General features: G+C 39.2%; 1 protein-coding gene across 2 annotated transcripts; it reads right to left on the bottom strand.

Moving 5' to 3' along the window:
- Window positions 1-325: 325 nt before the first annotated feature.
- cdc27 (cell division cycle 27) lies at window positions 326-16939 on the bottom strand. 2 transcript variants are annotated; one of them, XM_049013362.1, is made up of 19 exons: window positions 16780-16939; window positions 15531-15606; window positions 15126-15273; window positions 14437-14562; window positions 13959-14056; window positions 13599-13759; window positions 13151-13365; window positions 10602-10713; window positions 10150-10265; window positions 9759-9858; window positions 8833-9040; window positions 6847-7019; window positions 5012-5164; window positions 3639-3847; window positions 3383-3500; window positions 2997-3125; window positions 2155-2229; window positions 1883-2048; window positions 326-1579 (listed from the first exon to the last, which is right to left on the bottom strand). In XM_049013362.1, exons 1-19 carry the CDS (start codon window positions 16804-16806, stop codon window positions 1488-1490), a joined length of 2502 nt encoding a protein of 833 aa, XP_048869319.1. In that variant the 5' UTR covers window positions 16807-16939; the 3' UTR covers window positions 326-1487. The 2 variants fall into 2 exon arrangements, with proteins under 2 accessions (XP_048869319.1, XP_048869318.1); XM_049013361.1 differs by having other exon boundaries at window positions 10150-10271.
- Between the last annotated feature and the right edge of the window lie 1452 nt (window positions 16940-18391).

Raw genomic sequence — 18391 nt, forward strand, 5'->3', positions numbered from 1 at the left:
ATTGTAGTTTAAAATTTCTCTTATGAAAACAAAATTTTGCTTCGAAAAGTTTTTTGTATATATATTTGCTGTCAATTATAGTTCTTAATCAGAATTGGCAGAAACTGGTATCAAGAGAATTGGGCAGAAAAATTGCAGTCGGTGCATCTCTAGTAACAGTCTCAAACTATGTGCAAATCTATCATACCGATTTTCAGTGCTATTAACAGGAAAAATGATTATACAACTACTTTATAAATAAAAACAATTCAAATATCCCCCTCTGATCAACAAAGGGAAAAAAAATCTTATTCACAGGGATATTTCAGGAAACTGCTTTTTAGGCTTTGTTCAAAGTAGTTTATTCTGCAATTTCTTCACATCCTTAAAATAAATCGAATGTACGTGTATATTAACATATACCTTTCCCCCTAAGACTGTACATTGTTTAATAAGACACCAAGTTACATATAAAATAAAAACCACTCCTTCTGCACATAAAACAGTGAAGTCACTTTCACACCATGCCCAGACTTCAGCTTGTTGCTTTGAAACACTTTAAAAAGTTCACATTAATATTGACAAGTGACTTTTTTTTTTTTTTTTTTAATTGTACATGATGCATCATTCAGCTTAGTTGCTCAGTGGTGACAAATTTCGGCAAAGAAAACCAAGGAATTTAGCATGTAGATTGACATTTTTGGGGGGGTTCTCTCTGAACATTAACAAGAATATTAGAACAAAAACCAATGCAGAATCATACATCTGAGAAACTACACACAAACAATTGTAAGACTCCTGTCACTGGTCATGGTGCCAACTCTACTATTTCACCTTTAAGTGATATAGAGCACCCCACTCCAAATCCCCCACTACTCAGGGTTAATATTTTTTATATCGCATCTTATCAGTCATGCCTATTGTATCTTATAGTAACATGCATGAAATTCTTTCATGTACCGATAAAATTCGGACCGTCCAATACAGTGTGTTTTAAAATGCAATGTATCACCAGCCTTCACCCTTTTTGCATAAAGGTGTTTCTTACTCCACTTCACTCGTGTGCCTTCAGCAGAAAAATCACAAGTCAGAGTTCCTACACTGATGTTTATTAAGAACTCAAGATGGCATTGTCAAAAAAAAAATATATATATAAGACATGAATTTAATACATGTTTCTCCCCTAAGGACTGAACTGTCCCAAACTTAAGGTAGTGAAATCTGTCCTCTTGCCCAAGGGAGCTGGAGAACCCCACACAATAGCATATGGTCAGAGTGAAAGGAATAAGAATTCTTCTTACCACCCCTCCCCCTCAAAAGGGGTGGTGGGGGGGGGTGCCTTGTGTTTGGGGGCCAAGTGATCACTAAGGCACAGAGGGGAGGGGGGCTAAAAATCCCAGATGGTTAAAAATAATAATAAACACAAAACTATGTGTCAGGAGGTACTGTATTAGCAGCAGCTTATTTTTCCTCCCCCGGACGAATACTCTGGCTTTGCACGGTAAGAGTTAAAAGACCTCGTCACTCTCAGCAGTGTGCAGCTGGCCGTCATCTGCATCGGTCATGCTGCTCTCCTGCGACTCCTCTGCTTCTGCTTCCGCTGCAGATACCAGACATCACCAAAAAAAAAAAAAAAAGTTCACATTGTCCATTACTATATCAACCACACACAGAGAAAACTGCAGCTATACTTGCTGCACACTGTCACACTATGTTTGGCAGTAGATGCTCCTCTGAGAAACCCACTTAGATGTATGTCATGACCAAGTTATTTTAGTAAAATATAACCAACTTGTGGGGGTGGGTTAAAATGGGATTCCCAAACAGCAGAATTACAAGATACGATGTCAGACCCATTTTCCTCCTATATTACCACTACATAACATCGATAAAAAATGTTCACCTGAATCATAAGGGTAATTGTCAGGAGTGACTGGCTCATCATCATCAGGGAGATATCGCTTGTCTATGGCCTCTTTAATTTGATTGTTTGCTCCTTTGGGATCCAAGTCCATCGCCCATGAGAAATTCATAAGGGCCAAATGTGTCTGGCCCAGTTTCTTATATACCTACAGGTAACAGAAGTTTAACAATTAAACCGTTTTCATTAAACAAAATTCCTTTAGGTATATCAAATGTGCAAAAACTACATCAGGATAAAAGTGTGGAGGATACCTTTCCTATCAAAAAGTAAACAAGGGACTCTTTGGGCACAATCTGTTTCAGTTCTTCAAGTTCTTGTAGAGCAGCCTATTGAGGGTTTTAAAAAAGAAAAGATCTGTATGTAAATTAAATCTGTTTGATTTAAGACCTTCAGAAACTTAAATCTGTAATGTCAAATTACAAGTCCATGAAATTTATCCACTATGCCACCTCTAATTTAGGAAATTTCATCACAGAAATGTCTTATAACTTCACAAAATGGGGACATTAGGCGCTTTCCCATAGCAGGAACCTTTTTCTGGAACCCACGTTCCCACTGCAGGAATTCGATTGCAGTTCCTCAAAAGTTAGTTCCAGAACATCCGAAGTAGGTACTTTTGACTCAACCAAAAACTACTGGGTGGGGCTTATAGCGATAAATTCTACTGACTGGTTGACCACAAGCACCGGCACTTGGAAATTATCCAGAAGTGTGGGGAAGAGAGTAGTAAAGGAAAAACCGAGCAGACAAAAATAATTTGTATGCTAGTTACATTAAATGTAACTAAGAAATGAAATACAAAATATTTCCATATTTCTGCGTTGGTAAATTCTACCAATAACAGACATACATCTAATATTGCCGGTGCTGGCAGTGAAGCCAGCCATTTTGAGGAGGGTCCTTAGCTCTGATCGATTAGGGAGTCTCTGGGTTAACAGCTGAATACCCCAGCATTAAACAAACATTTTGAAATGATACTCTCGTTAACAATTAGGAAACATTCACACTTGTAAATATAGTGCAGACTATTTGGGAAGAAGAATTGGCATAGTAGACATAAAACACACTTTCGTCAAAACAATTAACATGTTACCTTGTACTTTTCATTAGCGAAGAGAATAGAGGCCCTGTGAAACTTGCATAGCGGATTCTTGGGGTCAATATCAATGGCTTTGTTCAGAGTTTCCAATGCATGGTCAGACTTTTTTAATGCATGCTGTACCTGTAAAGGAGACTGGGATTTCACTACAAATACAAAAATCCTCAATCCTCTGCTGAACTTACCGATGTTTGCAATATGATACAAATTTACATCAAATTGAAGGAATAGTCTCAAGACGACTTTCAATAAATATCTTTATAAAATCTTGTAAACCCACAGCCCAAAAGTTCAACTCTTAACAATTCTTATGTATTTACTCTTATTTTGTTGGACTGCCTGGGAAAATGGTTATGGGTGGCTCATCTTCATTTACTTACTACACCAATGTGGCAGAGGAGGACAGAACTCTGGGGGTTGATACTGAGGGCTTTTTTGAAGTGGATTTCCGCCAAGTTGAACTTCTCCTGTTTGTAATAGATCATTCCCAATCCATACCTAGGAGGTCAGAGAAATCATAGGGGGATGATGAGGTTTAGCCAACGCCATAACTTGACACTACCTGCTTTAATAAAATGTAATAATTTTAATAAATTTAATAAAATGTGCGGGAACTCCACACATTAAGCCCCCTACCATGCATTGTAGTGACGGGTGTTAACACGGATGGCGTTCCTGAAACAAGCAAGTGCCTTTTCCAGCTCTTCCGTTAATACAAATTCGTGGCCCAGCAGTGTGTATGCATAGGCAAAGCTGGGGTCTACTTGGATGGCCCTCTGAAAGAATTTGATGGCGATATCATGCTCCCGCTGAAGGCTAAAGCAGTTGCCAGCGACGCACCAGGCCTGTAAACACCAGTTGACAAATTGCATCACCAGGAATTCATTTCGCACGTACTGCAAACAAATATTTCTGGGACTATTGTGTGGCATAACACTAAACCATTTTCAAGATATATCAAAAGTCCCTAGGAAGGGAGCATCTTTTGTAGTCTTGAAGAGGAGCAATATAAATATTACTCACTCATGAACAAATGAAACAGCACAGAATAAAAAATATGAATGTTTGAAACTTCAGAACCTCGGAACTCAAACACCTCTTAACCAACTCGTACGTTGAACAGGTCTGTTGAATTTTTTCTCCGAAACTGTACCTAGACCGAAATCTTGGAACTCGACCGTTCCTCCTAAAACTTGTATATGTGTCGAGATGCATTCAACTCTACCAGTACAGACCTCGAATGGGCTGGTCGAGAAAAATCTAACCACAACTTGCCCGAAAATTCTGAACACAACAAAACAGACCTGCTAAAACCTGTAGGATCGAGACGCGTCTCTGAGGGGCTGAAACAAAGGCACACGGACCCAGGAGATGCTGATGCCTATAAATTGCTGTCAGTGTCGCTTTACCTCCCCACCGAGTTCATCATGTGAAAGCTGTGTTTTTGTGTTGTGTGAATTTTTGGTGTTTTATCTACAGAACATTTAGTAATAAATGTAACTATGACCCCTGACAAAGTGAGCAGTGATAGCAAATCAAAGAGTAAAAGTGAGAGTAACTTTAGAACTTAAAAAAGGAAATTATAGTGAGACTTGAAGGTGGTGCATGTGTGTCTGCTCTCGCTTCGGAGTATGGGATTGCCATTTATTTTCCGTTTAATGCTTTTGTATGCGTTTTATAATGATTGTTAACTGCTTACCTAATGACGAAAAGCATTAAGTTTAAATAATTTAACTTAAGTTAATTTAAGTTAACTTAATTTAAAATAGGCAATCATTTGGGAGTCTGCAATGTATTTAGTTAATTTATATTATTTCTTATGGGGAAATTTGACTTGGACTTTGACCAAATCGCAACTCAATTCGTTCCAGATGGCTAGTCAAGTTCATGTTCCAAGGCACCACTGTACATTAATACCCACATGTATGTTTCATAGTCGTCTTGGTTGGTCTGAACCTAGAATAAGACTCATAGCCACCTACGCAAACGAGAATAGGTTAGGCACATACTTCTGGTGAGTTCTTGTCCATATCAGTGAGCTCTTTAGATAAGGCTGATAATGCCACATCTTTCTGGAGATGCCAAAGAGTGGTAGAGTAAATCTCCATCCCCTCCACCTGATAGCTCTCAATACGACGGACCTCAGAAAATATCCGCTCAGCCTGCAAAGACGTGATACAGATTAAAGCCATTAAAATTTCGAAAATTTTACAACTTATGTTTAACTGTACATGATGACTGTTTACACACAAATTGATGTAGGGGTGGGTGATGTGACAAAAATATATCGTGATTTTTTCAGGCAGGATCATGATCCACTATCTAATCGTGATTCTTTTTTGTGTTGGTTTTAAGATTATTTTGTAAGTTACTGAACAGCAGAATCAAACCAATTCTCTTATTTAAAAAAAATATAGCCTTATAAAGTAGGGCTGCACAATATCACGTCGCAACATACTCGCAATGATATGTAATACGCGCAATAATCATCAGGGCTTTAGATGAGGGGCTAAATATCTGTCCAGACACCAACTATTTGGTACAATATGAACGTTTACTTATGCCCACAATTCGGTATGCAGGTTAGCAGTGGGTCAAAAACAGTAATTTGTATAACTTCGGGATATCCTTATGTTTCATAAATGTGTTCAACTGCAAGAAGTACTGCCACAGCACCAATTTCTTTTTTACCTTGTTAATCCATGCCATCTCCTCATTCAGATGTTATGGCTGCTGAGTTGTCCCTTTCTTCACCGCCACTTCAGTGCTCATCACTTCCATGATTTACCAAAACAGTAGCATGTGGCGTGCTCCACTAACGGAATTCCATAAACATAAGGATATGCCGAATTTCTACAGATTACTAACTTTTGGGCAGCACAATACCCATTTTGTTAATGTTTTAGGCGTACTACTAATCTGCTTACCAAATTGCTGGTGTAAGTAAAAGTCCATATAGTACTGAAAAGCTGCCATATAATGGCATGTACATTGCGATGTGATATCATGCAATCATACAAGGTAATACAACCTAAAAAAAAAAAAAAAAAACCCTTTTCCACATTTTTTGAGATGGTTAAAAAGGCTTATCTTGTTGCCATCCGACATTATCTTTGCAAATAACTGTTTGTGCAGTGCCAGTTTTGGAAAATCCAAACAAAATTCCATATTACCAATGTCAAATTCTTTTTAGGGACCAACTCCTCCATGCCCTCTACGATACTTCTTTGTCAAAAAGGGAATGTGTTGCATGTTGGAATGAGGGCATGAAAGGGAGAAAGGAAGAAATTCAAGGCAGTACCAACTATTTGCTATTACCAGTTTATTGGTGTGTCGAAAGGGATCTGGCTGACAAAACAACCTTAGATGTGTGTATGAGCCATAGAATTGCAAGTGACAGTATGTCCACCATAGCACGGTACTAACGATCTCTCCATAAAGGTAGATCATGAGGACATTTAAAATCGCTCACAATCCAATATCACCAAATCTCCAACTCATAAACAGAAGTATACAACACAAATAACTTTTTATGCTAACAAAGCAACCAGATATGCTATCATGAATTAGTATACCTTAACCTTTCCTACAATACATAAGGAAACTAAACATCTCTTCTGTAATTACAGAAGCAAGTGTGTTTTTGTGGGTTTAATCCATGAACTTCAACAGTATGCATGTCCTTTATGCTGCTGTTGTACAGGTGCACAGGGCAGAGTTATTAAAAAGGCAACAAAGAAAATACTGCAATAAGTTTTAAAAAGAGTTATACTGAAAATCTGCCAATAAGATTATTGGTTTACATTTCCTGCCATGACTACAGAAGCAGACAGCAGCTACTTACCTGCATGTATTCAGCCAGCTCAAAGTGCGCTCGTCCTATCTGACCCAGAACCCAGCCCGTGTTATAATGATGAGAGGGAAGCTGGCTCAGGATGTTGATGGCCTCTTTGCAGTTGTAGGTACAAAGTGCTAAGTAACCCTTCCCCATCTCTCGCATCAGGCTCATCAGCCCATCTGCAAAGGGGGGGGGGGGGGGGGGGGGGGGGAGAGGAGAGGAGGAAAAAAACATTCCTCATGAATTCAAGCTCAGTTTTCTTAGAATCTTGCAAATGAACTGTCAATTACCGATGCTTAACTGAAGGTGAGGCCAGAGATCGAGTCGAGTCACAATTACTTGATTAACCTCAATTACTTGATTATGAAAAAGTATAAATTTAAGTTTATCCTAATCGATTACTCAGCAATATGGTAGAACAACGATGGGGCACAAAGGATGAAGGTTCCAATAAAGACGGAAAGCATAATTTCTGTGGAAACACTTTACATTTAAAGTGAATGAAAATGCAGTTAGCTGTCAGTATTGCAGAGATATGCTGCGATGATTTATAGTTTGACTGCAATGCAAATATCTGTAAAGTAGACATTCAGGTTTGACAGACTCAATAATGCAAGGTTAACCACAGAAATGTGCTCTTTAGCCTCTCACAGTAGCCTAGTCAGTCTGTCAACAATTTGACAACTATTTTGCGTAAATTTACTTTATACAATTCCAGTATGTCAAAATGATCGCTTCTAAAACTAAGATTAGCCCCGTCACTTAGCTGCATCATTTTATGATATGCTACATATAAGAGCAACACGATATGGTTGAAAAACGATTTTAGGTCACTGTAAAAGATATATCGGTATTAAAATTTCTCAAATACTTGTCCTCAAATCAGGACACGGTCAGGATGAATTATGGTTTTGTTTATTCACATCAATGGTTCCCAAGTGGAAAACACAAAATGTGTCTGCTGAACGAAATATCACATGTTCAAAAACTAAGCACACACATTTTTGAGCAAGTGTACAATGCGTTACATCGTGCCCTAGTTGAGACCTGTGTTAAATCCAACAAGATATCCAAGCAAGAAATCCTGCTTCGTGGAACACCCCCAGGTTTGAAATAGAGAAGTCAATAATCCTGTATAATATCTGAACATAGTGTGAATAAAATTACCTGGCAGCAACATAATTGGATAAATCACAACTATTCTCTAATGTTTGCACTGTATTTGTTTTAAAGTTTTCGTGTGAGCTCTGCACATACTCCCTAAGCCAATAATAATCATTTTCGTCCTAATTCAGTCATATTGAGGCACATTTGTGAAAAATTTTATATAAATGAGGCAAACAAAAACTGATAGAAGAGATTCATATTTCGCATCATGGAAATATTCTGGATTCCATTAACAGTATTGGGAAAGTTGTCAGCACTGCTTTGTATCTGTTGGCACAACTCACAGCACTTGCTTATTCTGCTGCTCTTAATGTCATATGCACATTTTAATACTACTGCTAATGTTTTAAGCTGTCCTCTTGCAGAAATGCGTGATGTCTCTGTGTGTGGAAATAAATGGAACAGCTTACAAGCCTGAAAAGTATTAGGATCGTGTTCACAAAAATAAAGTCACCATAACTTCAAGTAATCTGCTTTTAAACATTATTGCATGCTACTGCATTCCAGCTCTTTAGTCGTTTCAATTTTATTTATTCAAGCTACTTTTTAATTTTTGTGTTTTTTGCAGAAACGATACATCTTGGATGCAGAGCAAAATATTCTGATCCATGCTCCAAACTCGTTTTGCCATGGGCATGGTGGGGGCGAGGTTAATTGAGTATTATATGAATAAAGATAAGAATTTGAATGTCAATTCTGCCTGAAATGCCCATCTGTAGTAAGAAACACTCATTACAAAAGGAATATATAATTGTATTAAACATCTACTAATTTCCTGTGAAATACACAGGCCAGAGACAAGATCATTTAAATGGCGGCACCTACCTGCAGCTGCCTTCTGAAGAGTGAATGCCTGTAACTGTGGCGTGACCACGTTGGTCTTCCCTTCAGACAGGATGGACGAGTCAAGCTTCAGGATCTCTATGCTGTCGTTCATGTTAGACGGCGTTATGCCCCCTTTGCTTGTTTTAGATTTCGTTTTGCGGTTGGGGATTTTAGTGGGAAACTTCATTTTCAGCTTCTTGCTGTTCTCCTGCAATTGAAGACTTTGTCTTGACATGCATAGATGCTTCCATTTCACAGTATCAGGTTTCACTTCAACATGGAAGATTCAACATTAAAGGTTTATGTTTTCATTCTGTGAAGAATATTTTAATTTTAATCATACTACAATAAATAAGGTGGAGACCTTTTTGATGGATCGGGTATCAGCTACATGTAACTGATCCATGTCCAATACTTACTCATTTAGCTTTTGGCAGTCGCTGAAAAGACAGCACCTATTTCGTGTTAAATCTATTCATACAATCAACTGCATGACATCTCGTTCCCATTTTAGATGTGCTTTTGCGGCATTCAAGGTGAATGCTAACGCTGCCACTCAGTCTTATTTTTTGCTACTCAGTGGGTGTGAGCGCAGTGACTTCTGCCTGCTGTGATGTCATGCACATATGCTTTGCAGTGCGGAGAACATAAGAAAATCAGATGAGAAGGTGATAATCTGGGAGTATTTTACACTTGACAGATTAGTAGCACAGTGATTTACTATCTGTGCAAAAAAACTAAGTTTTGAGAGGTGGGAGTACCATTGAGTGGAACAGCACATTATGTACGTTGCTCTAATTACATTTAAATTAGGCTAAAGACCTCTTGTATCGGAATCTGTATCGGTATCGGCAGCCGAGTATCGGAATTGGATCGGAACTGAAAAACTGTGGATCTGTCCGTCCCTAGTATAAAGGTACAGGTACCTTGGCAGTAGAACTGGCACTAGTAAACAATCTAGAGCTCCTCCGTGGCTGCACGTTTGGTGGTGCAGCAATGGTCGGACTCAGCACTTGGGGTGTTGCACTTCCAAAGACAACAGGAAATGAAGAGGAGAGAGGAAGAGAACTATCAATTAGTGAATTCCCCAGAAGTTCATATTTAAAATATATAATTAGATTAAAAGTAACCGCTACAGCAGGTAGCAGGATGAAAATTTTGACAGAGAAAACACTGAATCCAAATCTTCAGACATGAACAGAAACTAAGCCCAGAGTGAAACGATCGCGCACACACAATAACTAAAACTTGATCACTAAAATGGGCAAGTCACAATCTCCTCAATTCCCATTTGGCATGGGAGGGCCACATACCCACCTGGTTTGTGGGGCAGTGCTTTGCGTCTGATTAAACGGTACTGGTATAACATCTCTGCTGTTTCCACTTTGTGCGAACACTGATTTTGTTCCGGTTTGGCCAATTCGGGCCACTGACTGCAACTCAAGAAAGTATGAAATTGGATCACATACAATGCAGTACATTAATATGACATTAAACTTGGCATTGCTATTATTAGAGCTTTACAGCATTAGCTGCTTGCCATGCAGCATACCTGGCTTCTACCATTAATTCAAAGTAGTGCAGCAGTTAACAGACTTTTTACAACTGAAGACCTAGAAGAGAAACCTGCTGCTCTGAAATCAAGCTTGTAAAAATAAAATAAAATGTAATAAAAAAAAAAATCAACTGCAACCACAGTGGGAAAAAAACTCCAAGCCTCTTTGTCTGCTGTGGTGGTCACTGAATGACATGACAAGTGGTGTATCTACCTTCTTTTGTGGGGCTCCAGATGGGGGTGGCTCCATGACAGAACCAGTGTTGGTGAAGTTCTGCAAGTATGAAGGGTCTCCTGGACTGGGCTCCAGTGGTAGAATTCCAAAACTACAATGACAGACCCAGAATGGGTTGTATTAGTTTTGCATGCTTTGCTCAATAAATCTTTAACGATGTGCTGTGGGAAGAGTTTGAGAACGAATTACAGATTACGTCTGAGCAAACTGCCTAAAAAGCTAGTCAACTAACACAGCTTTTTAGCATTACATTTTATATATGCTGCACAGGCATTAACCCTTCAGTCATTTAGAAGGGGGGGCTTTTTATTTCTTCCTATGGGAAACAGGACAAAAGCAAGCACACTAAAACAGCAACAGAACACCTGCATACGGCTGTGAAGGTATGAGAAGTTGCCCAACATGACAAGAATACATGGATTCAAGGTTAAACACAAAGCTCTTAAGACTGGTAAAAATTTAAATGCATTAAGCCAGAAACACTACCTAGCCAGCAGGTCTATGGCTAAGCCGTTTTAATGCTCTGACACTTTTTGCAGTATTCAGCCATCACTTTGTTTTACCCAGTTGCCTTCCATAGTTGTTGTGGCCCATGGGAGAAGTTGATCTCAGGTCGTCTTGAAAACCATGTTAATTGTAGCAAACAATCAAAAGGAGCAGCTAAGAATACCATTTGCTTATTAAATTATCCAGACAGCAGAGGAAATACATGAGCACAATTCAGACTGGGAAGCAGTTACATTTGAGCTGAATCTGCTGTCAGACCTATCTGTGAACAATATTGGAAATATAGAAGTGAAAATATTGCACCATGTCTAATGGCAAATTTTGACAAAGACTAAATATAATAGATTAAAACACTTTTAAAAAATGCATATTGCTATTACACACTATTCTTGTTCTACATAGAAATGCACAAAATCTACACTGAATACTCAGCCATTTTTAATCCTGCATTAGCCCCAACCTAAAACTAAAAACTCTTCAGCATTACCACAAATAATGCGAACTAGATAGCTAAACCATATTTCTTGCAGATGGTCTGGTACATCCCAGTCAAAAACAACCCTTTGCTGAGGAAATTTTCTAAAATGGTTTGTCCTGCATAAATCCAAATTAAATATTCACAAAATGAATACGGAGCCTTCCTTACCTTCTATTTGAGAAGGAAAAATTAGACTTTCTATACAACTGTTAAACTGATGGGCGGGGGACAAAATATAGGTTTACTATCAAAAACTAAAATTCTCAAAGTGCTAAAAGGGAAAGCAAAGAAAGAAAATCTATTCTCACTGCCCGAGTTCCAGATGTAGCTAATCATCATCAGGGTCGCTCAATTCGGGGTAAAATGTAACTATTTCCCCCCCCACTCAGAATTGAAATTATGAGTAGTAGATTGAGTAGCAACTTTCTCAATTATTATTAGCATTTACTTATGAATAGAAAAACAATATGACCATTACTGAAACGGGAATGTTACAGCCATATTACAGGACCTAGGTTTTTAAACATTTCCAATTGCAAGAGATACCAAAACTTAAACCTCACCCACTCCTAATTGTAATATTTGCAAACAAATGTTTTACAACAAATTCACTGTGTTAATCATAGAAAGAAAAGAATGTGACCCAATTCTCAATACGAGTACAACGTTATTGCTCAAACTGGCGTTGGCAAAATTCCTTTCCTCTTCCTCACAGTGACCGGAAAGGTCTTTGAGTTGTAATCATTTTGTTGTCTTTCTTTCACTTTGTCCTAAACATTAGATGCGTTTTCAAATCTTCCTGTGTACAGTAGTGGTACGTGGTATAAGGCAGTACTGTCATTTGTTGGTGTAACTTATGGGAAAAAAAACTGAGCACTTTCTCAGATGTAACAAATCTCCCTGCTAATATGAACACTGCAGAATCATCATCGTGTAAAAATAAGACGGGAATTTGAATCGAGATTGCACTTTGAAAATGATTCATTGTGCAACCCGACTCCTCGAAATACTAAGAGAGCCAAGGCTACATGTCAGGTGCGCACACGCAATTCCACAACAGCAAACTAAAAAATGCTTTGTGTAAATATGCAACACCAAAATAATTAGGGCAATGCTCTGAAAGGTTCCCAAAACATCACTGGGCTTACATTTTTTTCAAAACAAAAATCTTACGTAAATCAACACCAAGAACAGTACTCGCATTTAAAAACCCACAATAGTAGTTAAAAAAACTGAGTCTTCACAAAAAAGAATTAAGCAGTCAAATTTAACTTTATTATAGCCCTAGGAAAATCAAGGTAAAAACAGCAACTTTGATATATGCTCAGTGTTGAAGCGAACATTTTGTATTACCCAGTTTTACTGCAGCTACCTGCTGTGCTGCATTACATGGCCTTATTTCAGCATCCCAAATAGCTGCTAATCTGCTTGAAATTACATTTTTTTCAGGAGACATAATTCTTGCCTAAGCTGTCATGATTAAAGACAAAGCGTGAATTTGGTTTACAAAATTCAAGGACACTTGATGGGATAAAATCCCTACCTGGGAGTAAGTGGACTGAGAGCTGCTGGTCCGCCTAGTAAACTGCGCCCACTCTTTGGTTTGTTCTGCACCTGCTTGGACAGCAGGGAGCTACCGGTCCCAAGCGGCACAGCGTCAGGGGATATTACAGAGGCATCGATATAGGACACAGAGGAGTCCATATTAAGTGATGAATACTTTGAATTTGAAGATTCTAGGTTGAGTCTATTCAGCTCCTTTAAAAGAAAATCAAAATATTACAGAAAAATGTTTATAAAGGCATTGCTCAAAGCTCTAAATTCTTACATTGTTTTATTATAAAAGGTAACTGGCCTCTTACTCCAACATGACAAATATGAATCCAACATTTGTCTTGTTACGTCGGATTCAATTTTTTGTCAAAATGGAGTAAATCTTAAAAAAGTAAAACCTTTTGCTGACAGTCTACGGGAAGAGTAATGGTACCTACTAAAGTGTCTTGTGGAGTCTCCATCAGTACAGTTTCCACTTGTCTGTGGCAAACATTGTGGCTGGGAGTATGGACCAACCCGACAGGGGGTTGGCTGATGCTGCTGCTGAAATTTTGCAGGGAGGTCAGTTTGAACAATTGATCAGGGTCGGGCTTTTCACCTGCACAAGAAAAACAGCTTTAAAAAATAAGCAATAAGGCATTTCTTTATACATTCGTTTATTCTTGCACATGGAAATTTCATACAAATGTTCCTTAAACAGAGGCAATCATTTCAACATTGAGCCATTTAGTTTCAGCCCTGGATTTACTGCTTACTACAGTATGGATGATAATGAACAACCAAAGTTCATTACTCACCAATCTGACACAGAGATTCAAAGGGAGACCAAAGAAAAGGATTCAAACTCAGGCTCTTTTGGTAACATTCGGAACCTTTGGCTAAACGATCTGTTTTGCTGCAAAAAAAATGAAATGCAGGTGAGTATAGTTTACCACACATACTCCCTTGCCCACAGCTTCCAATAATACTACATTGATAAGCAGTCAAGTCAGAGTAGCAGGAGAGCAAGTAATAAGGCACAAGAGAAACTGACCTGAGACAATACGAATACCAATTTCTTTAAAGAAGATTAGATATCATGAATTAATGCGAACTGTAAGACTTAATCCCACTTGGATAGCTTGTCATCGATCAAACCGCAGCAATGTACCACAATGACTTAAAAGTTATCCCATCGTATTAAACAGTAATTGCACAGATGACATGAGCAAGGACTGTCTGCAATTAACAAGGGGAGTATGTTCATCCTACAGCTGAATTCAGTAGCTCTCCTACCAGTATATCTGCCCCATCAGAGCCAGTGTGTAGCATGCCAGATCTCCAAACTCTGCAACAATATCATCCTGGCTCTTTTGTTTGTTCAGGACACCTCCAGTTAAGACCTGTTCTCCTTCTGCCAGCCTAAAAACAGGATTATACATGCATGTTTTGTTTTGCAGGCTCTTTTTTACTTAGTGACAAAACAGATGGCTCCCCCATTTCTTGTATTTGTCATTTATTCACCAGGAAACTTGCTAGAGGAATTAAATACCAGTTTCAAACTCAAAGGTAAAACAGCAAAGATTTTAAAGCACTTCTAACAGAAAAGCAGTTATTGGGAAGACCCACATAAACAACAGCATGCAAAGACTTCATAAAGACAAGGTATCAGTAATGGGCACCAGCTAAGGCTGTGTGATATGTTGCTTTGTGCAGTCAAACAAACAGAAGCTAGAAGTGAAGCGAACAAGAGAAATGACACGCTGAAACCCAAGATGGCTAAGATTACTGTGCATAATTGCCAGGTGGTTTAGCCCATTATACCAAAAACAACGCTAATTAGTAAAGGACAACATTTAAGTGCTTATGAAGGAGAAAGACAACATCAAAATGCTTAAGATATATAATACCAAAACAACTAACTGTGCATCCTCGGGAATAAGAACAAAAATGGAAGCAAAAATTGCTAAATTTAATGATCGTACTTGCTTAGGTCTACACAGCACTTGGCAAGGAGATATTTGCATTGTGGTGTTGTGCAGCTGTGCCCTTTGAGAAGGCGATATGCTTTGTAAGCCTTCCCTGAGCGATAGTAGCATGTCGCTAACAGGAAAAGTGCCTCTTCTGAATGCACTGTTGAAACAGAAAACATTAAGCCAAGTTATAACCAATTACATATATATATATATATAACAAACTAAAAAAAACAGGCAACAAAAGTACTTAAGTATGGACAGACGTTTAAATGTGGGGTTCTTAGGACTACATCTTTTCCTGTAAATGGCTTGATGACAAATTGCTTCTGCGCCTCTTCTTGACTTGATAAGGTGATGCTGTCAGATGACAACACTCCACTCAAAACATATGATCTGAGTGACTGACGTCATTACCTTCAGCATATAGTCTCTCCGCTAAAAAAGCAGCATCCCGATAGGCATAGTGGTTAAGTGCATGCCAAACTGCAGCCTGGAAACGAGGAGAGGGAAAACAGCGTTTAAGTCTTTCGCAGACATACATGTAGTCTATAGGTGACGGTGTGCGCTTATGATAAGCATACCTCATGTGGACTGCGGTCATGCTACCAAAACTGCTATAAAAACTATTTACATCATGTACACTACACTTGAATTAACGTAGTTAATGCTTGTGTTCATAATCAAAACACACACTGCCTGGCATACATAAATTCTAACAGTCAAACTCATTCATTTAGAAGTACAGCGTAGCCATCTACCTGCACATCCACGGCGACTTGTACACCGACCGACCGACACACACACACACACACACACACACACACACACACACACACACACACACACACACACACACACACACAATACGAATTGCCAAAGGATCTTATAAAATACAAACCGGGTCAGGGTACTAGCTAGTCATTTAGTACCGCGACGTATTCAGAGGTTCGTAAAAAACACTGTACAGTATAACTTAAAAAAAGATCATTTATGTATAAAGTGATACCAAAACAAACCGTTTAAAATACGTTTGGTTAACTAGCAAAAGACTGAATAAATTGTCAGCTACCTCAAGAAATCGCAACAACATCTACGCTAAGTAGCTAGATGACATCGCTTGATTCGAGCCCAAATAGACGTTCATGCTGATATACATCCATTATACCAAACACTTTCATCGCAACAAAATGTACAAACGCCAGAAATATAACCCCACGAATTAAGTTAGCCGGGTGGCAAGCTAGCTGGCCGCAATAACCATTTACCTCCAGCGAATCAGACAGCTAACTAGATTGCTAGCTAAAATGACAAACATTAGCAGCTGTAGCGCTAATGCATCTTGCTAATCTAGCCGACGTAGCATATGCTACAATAACCGTCTAGGCGTTTCGGAATGCCTTCAAGCAGGAGAAATCACCGCACACATATAAAATTTAGGATTTACAGTTACTGACAAAAGAACCTGGAACCGACAACTCGTAATTTTCACGTTTATGTTCGCCCCTTGAAAGGCTGGCCGGATAAACAGGCCTCGTTCGTTGCCAGACCGCGGTCTAGGATTCCCACTAGCCGCCAAGGGATAGAGTTTCGGACTGGCGGCTTCAAACTAAACACCATATAACAGACATAAAACGTTCTCTGTATCGAAAATGTGTTTTGCTACCTGAACAGGTTCCTGCAGCACCGTCATTCCGTATTCACACTCCTTCTCTCTGCCTATCTCGCCCGCGTCTTTCTGAGTTTAGCGTCTCTTGGTTTTTTTTAAGGCCCGAAGGGATCTCCGAAGATTTAAACACATCGACCGTTACCGATGATGTCGAAGCCTTCCGGAAATACACGAAATCTACACGAGATGTGACGGGGATCAACGACAATTCCCGAGCTCGGAGCAGTATACGCTTAAAGGCTTTAAAACCATTTACCTGTATAAAAAATGCATTTCGACAAAACAAAAGATTAAAATGCTTACGAACAAGTGACAATAAAAAATGAGTTTCATTAGACCATGTACAACATATGTATTTACAATCAATACAACACTGATACAGGAAATACTAGTGTAATGTGGCGTAGCGGGCCGTTATGCTGTGTGTTTGCTAGGTCTAGTTGTCGGTTCGAATCCCATTTTGGGACATTCTAACAGCAACATACATTTCCAGCGGAGGCATTGCCCAAACCAAATTTGTGGGTAGGCACAATTTCAAAACCACATAGAAGACATAAAAAATACACATACGAAGATAACTGAAAGTCTTGAAACTTTATGTAACTATTTTATGTAATAAGTAAGCAGTGACAGTGCTATATTTCGCTAGGTGGCTAGTTAGTTAACGTCAGCTGGAAAATAGTTTACTAGTTGTATTCGAAATACGTGACATTGAGATGTTACAGTCTGTGATTGGTTGGTGTCTCGGGGCAATGAGAAGATATTGAAGAACAGTGCAACTTCCATCCATCCATCCATTTTCCAAACCGCTTATCCTACTGGGTCGCGGGGGGTCCGGAGCCTAACCCGGAATCAATGGGCACGAGGCAGGGAACAACCCAGGATGGGGGGCCAGCCCATCGCAGGGCACACTCACACACCATTCATCCATGCATGCACTCCTACGGACAATTTTAGCAACTCCAATTAGCCTCAGCATGTTTTTGGATTGTGGGGGGAAACCGGAGTACCCGGAGGAAACCCCACGACGACAAAGGGAGAACATGCAAACTCCGCACACATGTGACCCAGTCGGAGACTCGAACCCGGGTCCCAGAGGTGTGAGGCAACAGTGCTAACCACTGCACCACCAAGCCGCCCCCACAGTGCAACTTGTACAGGCAAAATTACAAACCAAGCTAGTCTGCCTACTACCTTAATAGGTAACATTAGGCGCTTTCACATCGCGCGAAACTATTTTCTGGAACTTTTTTTTCTTTCTCCCGCAACCAGAGACTTTAATCGTGTCCACGTCGCAGAAACTCGGCCAAACTTGTTTTTTTTTTCGTTCCAACACAGTACTGGGGAGGTGCTTACAGCGATAGTTTTCTGCTTGTTTAACGACAAGCACCAGCACTAACAAGTAAGTTACATAGAAATAGAGAAAAAGAGATGTAGCGGAACAAAAATTGAGGATATGGAATTATTTTTATACTCCAATTACTTTTCCTACGTCAATTAATACATTTATTTTGCTTCCGTCTCCATATGTCTGCATCGGAAAATTCGATCGCAGACCAATGTACACCTTAGTCTAATATCACTGGTGCCAAGGTGTTGTACCGTTAGG

This window comes from Brienomyrus brachyistius, chromosome 5 (genome assembly GCF_023856365.1).
Source record: "Brienomyrus brachyistius isolate T26 chromosome 5, BBRACH_0.4, whole genome shotgun sequence".
In the NCBI taxonomy this organism is placed as follows: domain Eukaryota; kingdom Metazoa; phylum Chordata; class Actinopteri; order Osteoglossiformes; family Mormyridae; genus Brienomyrus; species Brienomyrus brachyistius.